The 14755-nt window shown below is 37.6% G+C and overlaps 1 protein-coding gene across 1 annotated transcript in view; it reads left to right on the plus strand.

Annotated features, from left to right (window-relative positions):
- Nucleotides 1-278: 278 nt before the first annotated feature.
- Cntnap2 (contactin associated protein 2) overlaps nt 279-14755 on the plus strand; it is a 1438942-nt gene continuing 1424465 nt past the window's right edge. Inside the window, exon 1 of the mRNA XM_090332259.1 lies at nt 279-437. Coding sequence (XP_090188385.1) covers nt 341-437 — 97 coding nt within the window. The 5' untranslated portion in view covers nt 279-340. The remainder of the gene's footprint in view (nt 438-14755) is intronic.

The raw sequence follows: 14755 nt of genomic DNA on the forward strand, positions 1-14755 counted from the left end.
AGCCTCCTCCCCTCCCTCCCTCCCTCCCTCCCTCCGTCCCTCCCTCCCTCTCTCCTCCCTCTCCCCACTCCTTCTTCTTCTTGATTGGAATCTCTGCCCCGGGCTGCGCTCTGGCTTGGAGATCCCGACCGAGGAAGGAACGCTGAGACGCTCCCGCCGCTCCCAGCCCTGAAGAACTGGAGCCGGGCGCGGGGTGCGGGGAGCGCGGCGGAGCGGGAGGGGCTTGGCTCGCCCTCCTACCCGAGGACCGCCCAGCTCGCTCGCCCGAGCCCGCTGGAGAGGCGGACGGCATCTCTCCGCAGCGAGCTCGCGTGGAGTGCGGCTGGCCCAGAGGTGAAGGATGCCGGCGGCTGCCCCGGCCGGCCCTGGAGCAGCGCTCTCCTTCTGGATGGTCAGCAGCTTCCTCTGCAGAGCCTGGACGGCCCCCTCGGCGTCCCGTAAGTACCCTGCCCGCTGCGCTCCCTGGCCGGCCAGCGCGTGGTGCCGCAGTGAGGCTCTCCTCCGGGGGTGTCGACTCCGGGATGCATTCCGTTCTCCCTCTGCCCCCCCCACCCCGCGCGCCTACCTCCGAACCCCCCTGGCTCGTGGGCATCGCGGCCGTCACGCACTCGCGGCCACTGCAGCAGCAGTGCCAACTCCAAAACCCAGAGCGCCGCGCGCTCCCGCTGTGAGTGCAGGGGAAGAGGGGTTGGGGGCGCCGCCGCCGCGGCCCCCGCCGCGCTGCTCTGCTGTCTGGAAAGTTGCGCCCGGGGTGGGAGATGGCGCAGCCACTGCTTGGCCCGTGGTGGCTGGCAGCTCCTGGGAAGTTATTGGTGGCGGTGGAGCTTTGGAGCTTTTGACTTGGGTTGGTCAGTGGAGGCCAACTGAAGAGCTTGGCAAAATTAAGTTTCATGGTTTCATGGATGGTTTTTCACTTCAGTGGGCCCAAGAGGAGTGTGTGTTAGACACCCATAGATTTTTTCTTTCTTCCTCTTTCCTCTTTCCTCCTCCTCCTCCTCCTCCTCCTCCTCCTCCTCCTCCTCCTCCTCCTCCTCCTCCTCCTCCTCCTCCTCCTCTTCTTCTTGGACTCTTCTGCACCCTTGAAAAGTTAATACCGACTTAGTGCCTACTTATTAAAATGATTTAACCATACACAGCGAAGGGAACGTTGCAGCTGATGTGACTTTCATAGTTTGTGAGTCTGAAGTAATGAACAGGAGGCAAGCCATGCCCAGATACCCAGGGCCAAAACATTGGTTAGGTATTAGTGAAGAGGTTTCTAGAAATGAAGAGATTTCTTCAAAGAATTTTCAAGTCATGATACTGCTCACAGTGTCTATCTCTGATTTTTTTTGTTGATTTAAAACTAGCCTTGTAAACAAATACATTATTGTTTGAGGAGGTTTCCAACACATAGAAGATTCCGGTCGTTTCCTGCATGACTTTAGAAGTGTGTGCTTTTAAAGTGTAAATGATTGCTCCTTTGGCTGACAAAGAACTAAGCAATAGAAAGATGGTCTGTGGGATATAGAGTAATATTTAGAAGCAAACACTTGATTTCTGAGAAGGAAGAAGTAAGTTAGTAAACATTTATCACGGCGATTCCAGAGTTCATAAAACATGTTTTACATTTGAGGGAAATAAGTTTAGTATCTTCCATCCTCGGCATGAATGAGGCAGTCCATTCTGTAAGACTTGAACATAGCCATGCATCTTTACCTATACTTTAATACCTGTATTCTCTTTACAGTATATCTATTGGTAAGAATGCCAGTGATAAATACCACTAATAGGATGGCCAAGTATCTTCTACATAAAAATATCATTGAGTATTTGACTTATCTTCCAAACTACTGTATTCACTTTCCTTTCCTAAAAGTAGTGCTATAGTTCAATGGAAAGCTAACTTGTTTAGCTTTAAAAAAAAAAACTCTCTCTGGATATTCTCAAAAAGTTATGTATTGTAATATGTTTGCTGTTTACATTTAAATTGAAATTTTGATGATACAAGGCTTGAGGCTGATATATTTAAAGAAATGTATAACTTAATCCTTGGGGAGTTCACCTAATGAGATTTAAGTTTCCATTTCAAGATCTTGTTTCACAGAATGTGCTGCCACTTTTATTGGAAAATAAGTTAAATTTGTGATCTAGCCTGATTGTAGGCCCCAATTTCCAGGAGTTTTCCAGGCTTCTGTGTTTCTTTTTCCTGCATGCTTTATTTGCAATGAATTAAATGCAAAACATTCACTATGGGTCCACAAGGGAGTTCACTCAGTCATTAGATTTACCAATGATAAAATAGCTGCTGTTATTTCAGAACTATGTGCAGAGTTTTCACTGCTTAGAATTTGCTTGAAGGAAATATAAAGCTACTACTTTTTATCAGTTGCTAAGATTTATTTAAATCTTTTTTCTTTATCATTTAACTGTTATATATTAGTTTAATTGTGACAGACTTTTATTTCATTTAACTTAAATGTCCATCCCAAACCCAAAGTTAATCCATATTCTGTAAATCCATTAGGTAACCAGAATGCTGTAGCATTTTATTGAAGATCACTCTCTGTTTTCAGTTTCTTTGTGTTTCAGTTTTAGCTTTATACATAGTAAAAATGTTCAACTACATCATGCATGGCTCCAAGAGAGAATATGATTGTTAAATTGTTAATGTTAAAGGCATTCACTGGAGCAAACACAGTAATTCCATGAGTCTAAGATAATGAACAACTCAACCAGGAGAGGTCATCGTGGGATAAAAAGTAGCAATGAAAAATCTCAAAGCAACATTTTTCTTTAGTACCCACTTGGAAAATAAGATGACAGTGCTAAAATTTTTGGCTACCAAGTAACTTTTTTTTAACATGAGTATTTCCAAAAGTATCCTTGATATTTTTTTAATTTCATAAAATATGTTGATTTCAAATAGACTTGCAAAAGGCTTGTTTCTTTCTCTCAGTTCTGGAAATGGAGTGGAGAGCTCATGGTTTGGATTAAATTGAAACATAATCTATTTCCCCCTCGTATGAGACTGAACTGTGGCTGACTGATCGCATCGTTTGCTTTGCTATCTTATGAAAGTGTATGAGGGTTTTAGGGGATGGGCCACTGTTGGGCTTGTATTTATTAGCTTGTATTAGAGAGCCTGACTGTGCAGTTCTCAGCGATGAGAAGTTTGAGTCAGCACTTAATGAGTTCAACTCTTAAAGGTTACTGGATTATTACTTAACTACATGTGCTCTGTTAAAGGGCAACTTATATTGCTCAGCTATTCATTCACCTATAAGTGCACTAATGGTCATATGTGGGACATGTGCTTTGCATTGATTCAGATAACTTCTAACAACTATGCTGTTTACATGAACACACAAATATGTGCTGTGCATGCATTTATACATACACAATGGTATACTTTCTTAAATGTGTAAATATGTAATGCTATTTAATATAGACTAGGAATCAAATACTTGTGTGCTATTTGAAATATGCATACAAATATATCTTAATATGTCATTTAGAGAGGTTAACTTGTTTACAAGTTCATAATTATGTCTCCTCCTAAACGAGCATTTTCTGTACTTAATGCAACAATTGAAAAACAACAGTTATTGTCCAATTATTTTATCTTTTCTCAATTTATGCACTCCCTTCAAAAATACTTTTAATATATAATATTTAAATGAATTTAAAAAACCAACATTTGGGCCGGGGGTTTGGCCTAGTGGTAGAGTGCTTGGCTCGCATGCACAAAGACCCGGATTTGATTCCTTGGTACTACATACATAGAAAAAGCTGGAAGTGGTGTGGTGGCTCACGTGATAGAGCTCTAGCCTTGAGAAAGCCCAAGGACAGTGCTCAGGTCCATAGTTCAAGCCCCACAATTGGCAATAAAATAAAATAAAACGAAAAACCAACATTATTAGTTTATATTAAACTTGAATGTAGTCCCGTGATTGTCTTAGGAAACAGATTTTAAACTTAAAATATGCGTTCGGTCACTAAAATTCATTGGTAGATAAAGGGTACTACATTAGTTCATGCAAACTAATAAAAAGAAAATCATTATAGCTGAGTGCTAGTGGTTTGCACCTGTAACCCCATCTACTCAGGAGACTGAGATCTGAGGATCACAGGTTGAAGCTAGCCTGGGCAAAAAAGTTCCCATGAGACTCCTATCTATCTCCAATAAACTACTCTGAAAAAAATGAAGTGGCCGTGTGGCTGAAGTGTTAAGTGCTGGGACAGAGCCCAGGCCCTGAGTTCAAGCCACAGAACCAGAAAAAAATAAAAAGATAATCCTGATTTCATAGGCACTGTTATCCATTAATTAAAAATTTGTTCCAGGTTTTCTTCCCATATTGACAATGCATGACAAAATTAGTTCAAGGAAATATACAATTTAATATAGGTTTAAAAAATTAACCTTTATTTATCATCATACAGCTTGATATTTAGATGATATTTTCAGTGTTCTTTAATTTACATTATATTTTTAAATGCAGTCCTAATCCATTTGAAATAGCATGAACTTTCAACTTCCAAGTCCTATAGCTGGCATTCATTTCAAATTTAGTTGTCCACGTTGACAAACACTCATAGAGAAAAGTTAATCCTTAAAGTGAGTAGGCCTTCTTGTCTAATATTTTCAATTCTATTATTGGAAGAAAATAACAGGGCATGACATGTCTATACTTGACTTCTCTTTTTGAAAAGAAGATGTTATTATTTTTATTTGTTGGAAATTCTATACAGAGAAAAGCCAGACACTAAGACTGGAAATTCTTCTTTAAACTCTGGTTTGTAATCTCCTTTACACTTCTGAACAATGTGGAGACTCAGGTGTGTGTATTGTGTGAGTAGCAATTGGTTAGCAGGATGAAGAAATAAAACATGCACTTTTAAGATTTTCTCATGTCAGCTCGATTTGAGAAACGTTTGCTATGTGTAAAGTTAAACAATAGTACGTGACAATAACTTTAAGACTGCAGTTATATATGGGGTAAATGTTTTACATCTTCATTTTTATCTGAAATTGAGCTTTATCTGTGTTCCCAAAGAGAAACGCATTTTAGAATTGATATAAGAAAAACTTAAGGTGTGTTTCTGTAAGCATCTAATATTGGGCTATAGAAGGATATTCTTTTCCTTTTCTTTTTTCATATATTTTTATTGTAATTAATAAAGAGTTACATTATGTTCACCAGATAGAAGGTGCATTACTTCACAAGCTTGGATACTCTTTATCATGTTTTGGTCCCCATTTCCCTCCCCCACCCCCGCCCCTCATCCTGTTTCCCCCCCTTCCCTATCCAATTTCAAATAACCAAATAAACATATATACAATATATCAGATAACAAGGTAAAATACTGTAACAATATGAGATAACCAAGGGACAGCAAAAGAGATGAGAGATAGTACATTAAGGACAAAAGTACATTAAGGACAATGATCACTCATTATATGGCTTTTGTTTCTATATCCTGGAGGCCCTTTCATTTAGCATCATACTGTATGGCCTTATGTATCTAGGTTTTGCTCTATTGTAAGTGTCTGCTAGGAGAGCCCACGATTTCTACTGAATATGACAAATGAGTGAAACTTCATTTGGAGCCTATGTTCCTTTGAGTCTAGCTTACTTTACTTAATATGATTATAGAAGGAAATTCTACATTACTTTTTTGTTCTTTTAATCTGAAAGAATAATGGTAAATTTATTTCTATAAAGGTTCTAACAATTTAAATGAAAAATTTAAGACCAACTACATCAGAGTAGTCAGTAGAAATACTAAAATTTTCCATCTTCTAGGATGTATAGAATTTGTGTATTTTACGTCTGATCAATTAAAGATGTGAGGTTATAGCTTGCCTGCCCATCCGCTAAGTGTGAGGTTCTCCGCCAAAAGTGTAGTACTGAAAAGTAAAGTGCCGGAATGTGGAGAAGCTCATGCTTCTTTCATCACATTAGTTCCTTTTACCTGAAGATAACCCTTGTTGGCCTCCAAAACGAAAGTTCTCATCCTTTCTCCAGTTAGGTAGCATGAGAGACATCTTTCAGATATCTCTGTGATAAAGACCTAGACATTCAGTTTCTTCTCTACTTCTTCCAGGCTGTCTGCTGGCAATAGAGATTCTCCTGATAGGTAGACAGAAGGCTTGCCTCGGAATAAGAATTCGAGCATGGAGAACTTTCCTGTGCTTGGTTCTCGTCTGTTTAGTTTTAGAAATAATGTTAAAGAATCACCTTGCTTCCATACAACACTAATTACAGAAGTGGTAATTTGGACTTCAATCTATGAGTCTTCTCGAATCTAAAACATAAAGAGTACTACTTCTTGCACTCAACAAAATCCCAAAGATTTTTTTTGTGTGCCAGTGCTGGGTGTGAGCTCAGGGCCTGAGCACTGTCCTTGGGCTTTCTCAAGGCTAGAGCTCTACCACTTGAGCTACCGCATCACTTCCGGCTTTTTTTCTATGTATGTGGTACCGACAAATCAAACCTGTATCTGTGTGCATGCTAAGCAAGCACTCTACCCTCTACCACTAGGCCAAAGTCCCGGCCCCCAAAGATATTCTAATGACCAATCATGCAATAAATGGTTTAGTACTTAACGAAATGTGCATGAATTTTTGCATGTTGAAGAAACCAGTCAGAATAAGTTTTTGTTTCTTCTGTCATGATCTTGAGTAGGGGTTACTCCGGTATGTATTTGAGTGGCATGTATTTTCCGATAAGTGGTAAGTAAATAATATTACATAAAAATACACTCTGCTTCAAAATTATCTCTTATATGTTCAGTTCCATTCTATAGGGTAAATACACTACTCTCTCTTGTGCAATGTTGAAGAATTAGATGTTTTCACTCAACTCTTCAAAGAAAAGTCAGCATCCACACTTTGAAATTAATGCGAGTTGTTTCCTAATTGTAAACTTTCTGTAAAGAACTTGTTAAAATTCCTATTCAGTTCATTTTTATGGTAGATTATTCATAATAACAGCTTGAAGTTATTGGCTTTTTTTAATATGACACTCCAGATTTTAAAACCTCCCCTGATAGTAGGAAATCTGGAAATAAAGATGTAGTGTTGGCTCTAAGTTTGCTTGCTGAAAATAACATATTTTGGGTATACCATAAATGTGTTGAAGAAATACAGAAGAGCTCCTGAGAACCATATTCTATATTTTCATCTGGATTTAACTTTGTTGAAACTGTCCCCATAAATGTGAATAGAGATATATTGTTTCATGTTTTAATGTTTAGAAAAGAGGCAAAGTTAATTCCTGAGAATAATTTTTACCAGTAAAATAGCACTCGCCAGATGTTATCGTCTTCCTTCCTTCCTTCCTTCCTTCCTTCCTTCCTTCCTTCCTTCCTTCCTTCCTTCCTTCCTTCTATTCCTCCTTTCCTTCCTCCTTTTCTTCATTCCTTCCCTCCCTCCTTCCCTCCCTTCCTTCTTTCCTCCCTCCCTTTCTTCTTCTCTTCCTTCCATTCTCTTTCCTCCCTTCTTCCCTCCCTCCCTCTTTCTTCCTTCCTTCTTGTTTTTCATGCATTTTGTAATACATTTACTCCTTCATTTTTTCTGATGAAATATGAATTATAAAAATGACGGGTAATAGAGTTGTGACCTACATAAACACTGTCACATCTACAAACTGTGTGCTGTGGTGCATCTTAGTCGGAATCAAGTTATATAAAGTTTAATTAAATCCAACAAGGGTTTGCTCACCTCACTGCACCAAGATGTCATGTTGAAATAACATGTAAAAGGAAAAGTTTGCTCTGACTCATAATTTTCTACCAACTATTATTACAGTGTCAGCTTCATCATTCCATTATTGTGTTACGTGAAAGAAATACTTTTGTGGAAAAATGTATATACTATGAATTGACATTAAAAGGTGAAATATTATATGATTTACTAAATAAAATAAAAATTTTAATTCTTAATATCTTTAACATCTTAAAATTAAAGGTTTTTATCCTTGCTTGTAAGTCCATTGCAAGGCATATGGCATTCTAGTGGTAATTGTAAACTATAATATGCACAGTTAATGTATACTTTAACATGCATCCATGTATATGCATTACATTCATAGGTCTGCATAGTAGTCATATGCATATTATATATGCATACATAAATGCATTGAGTGTGCATATATTTATGTATATGTAAAATATATTTGGTAATAGAATATTTGTTTAGCTCATTTTTCTAGTCACTTTTTTTCTTTTTTCCAGTCCTGGGGACTAAACTCAGGGGCTGAGCACTGTCCTTGGGCTTTTCCCCAAGGCTAGTGCTCTACCACTTGAGCTGCAGCACGACTCTTAGCCACTTTTTAATGGAAATCTAATTGTGAAGTCATCTTAAAAGTTTATAAAATTTAAGGAATATTTTATGCATTGTTTTAAATTAATTGAGAAGATACATATCAGCAGAACAACATAAAAATATTTCAAACCAACAATGTCCCACAGCAAAATTGTAGCACATTGTCAGGGTGCTCTTCCTTAAAATTTGTTAATGCCTTAGGACAAAGCATGTTTTGCATTATGTGACCTAATTTTAATGAATTTAAATTAAAAATGCAAAGATTTCCATAGAATATTGGAATTGTTTTCAGTTCAAACTAGGTAAGAGAAATTACATAACATGATTTGAAAGTACTAGCTTCAATGATGATACAGTGAAGATATTAGGTTAATATATTGGACCACTCCAATATGTGTTCATTTTTTTGTTTTGTCACTATACCCCTGTACTCACCCTGAGTCCCTGTCAGAACAAGCATCCCTACTTCGTCGTGGTGCTTTCTTCCATGAATCTGAGTATAGTTGCATAGTTCTTCTCAACACTCCGTGCCAGACCACCGCATGGATTCCCAACAGATGTGGTTTGTAAAAGAAAACTCTTTTACCATTTAGCATTTAGAAGTGTATTCTTCATTCCAAAGTCATTTTGCCTGTCAATTTTATAATATTTGTTTAATAAGTCACTTTAAAGTTGACTTTTATTGGGTTAGACATGACAAAATAGAAAATAAAATCAATAAATCATCTCAGCCAGACTGGAGCTAAATTCTCCATTGTGTGATTAAGGAAATGCTACTAGGTCATTTAAGCTATAGCCTGCAGGGTGAGAAGTAGTTGGCAGGTCCCTCTGGAAAAACCTCCTGGCAGAAGAGAACAACACACAATGACATCTTGTATGACTTTGGGTCTCTGTGTGCTATGGAGATTATCATTGCGTCTGGGGATAAAAAGGTCTTTCATAAAACAAGGGTTAAGAATAAAAGCCAGGTGCAGTGGCTCATACCTGTAATCCTAGCTACTCAGAAGGCTGAGATCTGAGGATCAAGGTTCAAAGCCAGCCCAGGCACAAAAGGATTGGAGACTCTTATCTCCAAATAACCTGGAGTGGGGCTTGGCTTAAGGGTAGGGTGGTAGCCTTGAGCTAAAGAGCTCAGGGGAAATGCCCAGGCCCAGGGGTAAGGAGCTAGCCTTGAGTGGAAGAGCTCAGGGGCAGTGCCCAGGCCTAATTCAAGCCCCAAGATCCACACAAAAAAAATCTAATAAAATGTTCCTCTTTCATAGTTTCTCACCAAATAGAAAACACTTCTTGAGTGGTTAAAAATAATAATGACAAATCTTAATTTTCTTTAATAAGAAAATTTGTGTATTTTTATCAGTTTTCCTTTTTGGCTTTTCTTTATAATAAGCATTAAGAAAACTTTAGGCTTGCATTTGTATTTGTAGCTACTTGGGAAGCAGAGATGTGGGGACTAGGGTTTGAGATACCCCTAAGACCCACCCCCCCATAAAAATCACAAATTTTCACCTCATCCAATGGTGGGGCATAGTGGCATATGCCTGTCATCCCTTGCACTCAAGCCAGCCCAAGCTGGCCTGCATACAAAGCAAGCCTTTACTTCATAAAGCCCAATAGAAAAAAATAACTAGACATATGGCTAAAGTGTAACTTCTGCCTAGCAAGCCCCACATTCTGATTCAAAACTTTGGACTCTCTAGACAAACTTGACAGACTACTAAATTTGGTTAGCATGAAGAATATGGGAATTTTTGTACCTGGGACAGAGAGCATAGATTTGGTGTGGAGAAGGGCTATGACAACTAATTGCCCATTTAAAGCACACTCGGTCTTCATAGTATTTTGAAAATTGTATCTGGTTCATTTTTACTTTTTTTTTTAGTATGTGACAGCTGATTGCATATATGAAAACAAATTAACGTATACATTGATTCAACTTGAAATATAAAGTATCACTAGGTAAATTGCTCTGAAGCAAACAAAGCTTGAAAACTCTGTTTTATGAATAGATATATACATTTACTTTCTGTGTTTTACCAAGAGATGTATGTGTTTTTCCTCAACCTGTATTTCATATATTATGTATCTTTGTTTATTGCAAGGTGCCCAACCCTGTTAATTACCTGGATCAAGTTTTAATCTCCAAAAATACAAGAAACAAAACAGTCTTCGTTATGAATTGCCAGTGTACCCTATACCAGAAGCTCCAGTAGCCATTTCTGAAACTTTTATAGCAATTGCCTTCTATAATCAATCCACACTGACATGGTAAAAGTATTCAGGAGATTCGAAAAATATCTAGATATGCTTTGGGCTCTGAAACTACATCCTGCAATAGTAATTAGAACAAATGATGAAGTTAGAAATAGAAGTTTATGGGCTTTGCTCCTGTGAGAGCTAGACAAAAATCTTATTATAATTTTGATATCCAAATTTATAATATGTAAAGTGACAAAATAATTTCTGATTATAAGACTCATACACAGAAGTTGCAGGGGCTGGCATGTGATGATAGGTCAAAGTTAGGGTTTTCTTTATTATTTTTAAGAGTACCAAATACTTACTGTACAACTTTTATGGTTTAATACAATAATGGAATGTAAATCTTGTGAAAAGTCTTAAATGTCTCTCAACTATTGCAGAACTGACTTGAGAAGCTGACTCACTTAGAACAAATTGCCAAGATAAGACTAATCTATTAGCTTGTGGCCACATGATAGAACATAAAAATAAATAGAGATAACAATCTAGTTACATATATTAAGAAATACTTAATATGGAAAGTAAGGCATAGAAAGTTGATGGCAAATGGATTTCATGATTATTATTATATTCCTTATAACACTATATGATGTGGTTGCACATTGAGGTAGTTGTAGATAGAGTCACTTAATAGAAAGTATATTCAATTGCAATAAAGCAAGGTAAAATTATCAGTAATCTTATTCATGTAAAATATCTAATCTATTTAGTGGGTCCTACTTACTCGCATATAGGAATTCAGTTATCTGACCCATGAAGATCTTGAAAATCTCCAACACTTGCAACTTAGTGATGGTTTTTGTGCAGAAGAGGGATAATCAAAAGCATAACCCTTTTTATCTTCACTTGTCTGTCATGTGTATTGATGGGTTCAAGCTGGTTTTCTAAAATGTGATGGAAATTACAAAAGGAAATTTGGCCTTCCTTTCATTTCTGAATTGACTATGCAAATAATTAGAATGCCTGGAAATCAAGTAGTTAATAGTATTGTAAGGCCTTGGAAAACCAGTATCCAGAATTTTGGGCATCGTGACTAAAATGGTTTCTAAAGACTTTTTTTCCCTTATTAGTGCAAGTATTAACATCATTTTTGCAAAGCAAGTCGCTGTACAAAATGCTGAAGAGATTGAAATCTGTGAAGTTAGAGTGCCTTTCTTCACTTATAAATAAAAATATTATAAGCCAAGAATATTATTCTTAAAAGAAATCAGATGTTGTGAAGTAGTGCATCTTCTATCTGGAGTATATAATGTAACCCTTCTATCAATTATAATAAAAAAGAATATTAAAAAAGAGAAATCAGATGATACTAACAACTAGAATTTGCTCCACAGATAATAAAGGTATGCATTGAAAATAATAGGGCAATAATAAATGAAATTTAATCACTAGAAAATTGTCTTCTAAAGCATCTTCTTAATCAAGTCCTATCAACAGGTAGACAAGAGAAGGAATAGTTCTTGTTTGGTTTTCAGGGGCTCCGGCAAGACTCCTGGGTTTACTTCTTTCACTCAGAAGGTGACCTGTGTCCCCTTCTCACTAAAACTGGTACAATATGTGCCTAAGATACTTGTTTTTGCAATTTCAAAATCAGATAGATAGATAGATAGACAGACAGACAGACAGACAGACAGATAGATAGCATTGGGTATATCTTCCATAAACTTGACTGACTCTGTGACACCTATGTTCATAATATGGAAGGAAATAGGCTATGTCAGATTTCAGATTCAGTTTTGAAGTAAAGGAAAGCATACTCCAGAGGTGGTGGTCAAATGGAAGTTGGTAGACCAATGAAGAGGGAAAAAAGAGTAGTGAAATGCAGGCAAGAATCCACTGTATATTCTACAACATTAAGAAGAGTGAGGGAAGGGGTGAGAGAGATGGGCGAGAATGGTGGAAAGGGTGACACTGATTAAGATTCACTATATTCACAAACTGCTTTGTTAAGTGACAAAAAACGTATTCCCAAAGAAGAAATCATATGATATTAGTTGAAGTAAAAGAAGAAGACACAATGTACTTGTTTCTACAATTTGAATGTGTAAAATCATGTGGGCATACAACTAACAGGTTGGATAACTATTGAATCATTTATATAAATTCTTTACAGTTTACTTCTTAACAATTATATATTAAAGAAATGAACCAGATTGCCTCTAGATCATTTAAAAAATCTCAATGATCCATGTACTCTAGTCTTGATATTTGATTATGTATACTAAAGCTTTATTCTAATATTATAATGAACTATTAAGCATACTCATATGCAAATACCTCAAAGTCATATATGCTATTACAATGTTACACATTACAATTCCTCTATTAACATATTTATTGCTTATTATTTGTATATATTGTTTTTCACCTCCAAATTTAAAAACTCCTTGACTCATGAATAAATGTATAGAAAAAAATTTGGTGGGCACTGGTGACTCACACATATAATCTTAGCTATTTAAGAGTCTGAATTCTAAAGATCATGGTTCCAAACCAGACTCGGTGACAAATCTGAGAGACATATCTGCAATTAACTAACAAGCCAATAGTGGAGGTATGACTCAAGTGGTAGAGCACCAACTTTGAGCAAAAATCAGAAAATAATGATGTGAGGCCTTGAATTCAAGGCTTAGTACTGGCATACCCGTCTCTCTCTCTCTCTCTCTCTCTCTCTCTCTCTCTCTCTCTCTCTCTCTCTCTCTCTCTCTCTCTCTCTCTCTTCTTTTCCACTCTTTTTCACATGTAAACACACACACACACACACACACACACACACACACAGACACACACACACACACACAGTCCAATAAGGTAAATGAGGCTGATTAACTTCCTTGGCATTCACTGAGAATATCTGAATGTATAGAAACAGAAATCTCTACAAGGAGCATGAAGAACGGATTCCAGCCGTCCTGCCATCCTCTCAGAAATTATATGGCATTTATGCCAATAGGCAATATTTCATTTTTTGTAACTCTTTAATATGAAAAGGGTGTCATGGTGTGTGTGGGGGGGTCTGAGAAACTGCTCTTCGTGTATTTTGTATCTGTGGTTATCCTCAAGAGGCTTTAAGCACCCAGGACTGATGGAGGTGGTGAGGACATCAAGGTCAACACAGGGAGAAGAAAGGCGTGAATTCCCCTGGGGATCCAAGGGCACAATTCCAGCTCTCCTGTGGGATCTGATGTCATGGGAATTCAGAATTGCGCTGTTGATTAAGCCTGTGTGGCGTGGTTGGCCTCTGTCTTCCTGCATGGACTCTCCACCAGGGAACAGGTGCAGATGCGGGCCAGTGAGAAGTGCTGCTTCTCTTACACAGCACTGTGCATGGGCTGCTTCTCCAGACTAGAGCCCCCTTGAAGTGTGGAAATAGCAGCATGGCTGCTGCTGGAGAATCGACAGGAGTGACAGCACCATGAGCAGAGCTAAGGTTTGGGTGCCAGGCTCAACATGGCGCTTCGTGCTGATGGCTCTTGTGATTCCTACACAGGGGAGCATGTCATAGACACAGGCCCCCAACGGGCTCAGCTGCACCAGGGTGCCTGCTTTCTTTACTTTATGGTAGTTTATTTTTCTTTTTGATTTTCATCTGTGCTGAGTTTTCCCTACCTTTCCTTCGGTTGCTGCCAAGTCTTTCAAAACTAGGCCTAATATGCTTCTATAATTCGTGATGTACAGGTTGTGTTTTCTTACAACTTCGTGTCCTTGGAGGGGATGTCTACTGATCGTGAAGTTGTAATATGATTAACAATATCAATATTAATTAAGGTATTATTAATATTCAAGTATTATTAATGGTGTTTCCAAAGTTCTATCAGGCCATATTATATGCTCCTGGAAATAGTATTGTGCCATTTAAATATTTCTTATTATCTTCTCTGCCACATGAAAATAGGAATAAAGAATAAGAGTGAATAAGAATAAAGTAGAATATTTGTTTTGTTCAGAATGCTATTGCTGTATTTTTCTTTTTGTATCTAGTCTCCTGAAAGACAATAATGCTTGAAATAAGAATGTGCCCCACCTCCTTGATTATTCTATATTATTATAATGTGAAGAAAGATACTTTAAAAATAATCAAGGGCATAAGAAAGCCAAAGATACATATGTGTTTTTATACAGGCAAAGCTTATAACTCAATATATCAGTAATTTTTGAGACCATGAATAACACAAGCTTAGTTCTTTG

This window comes from Megascapheus bottae, chromosome 5 (genome assembly GCF_031878675.1).
Source record: "Megascapheus bottae isolate mThoBot1 chromosome 5, mThoBot2.hap1, whole genome shotgun sequence".
Classification (NCBI taxonomy): domain Eukaryota; kingdom Metazoa; phylum Chordata; class Mammalia; order Rodentia; family Geomyidae; genus Megascapheus; species Megascapheus bottae.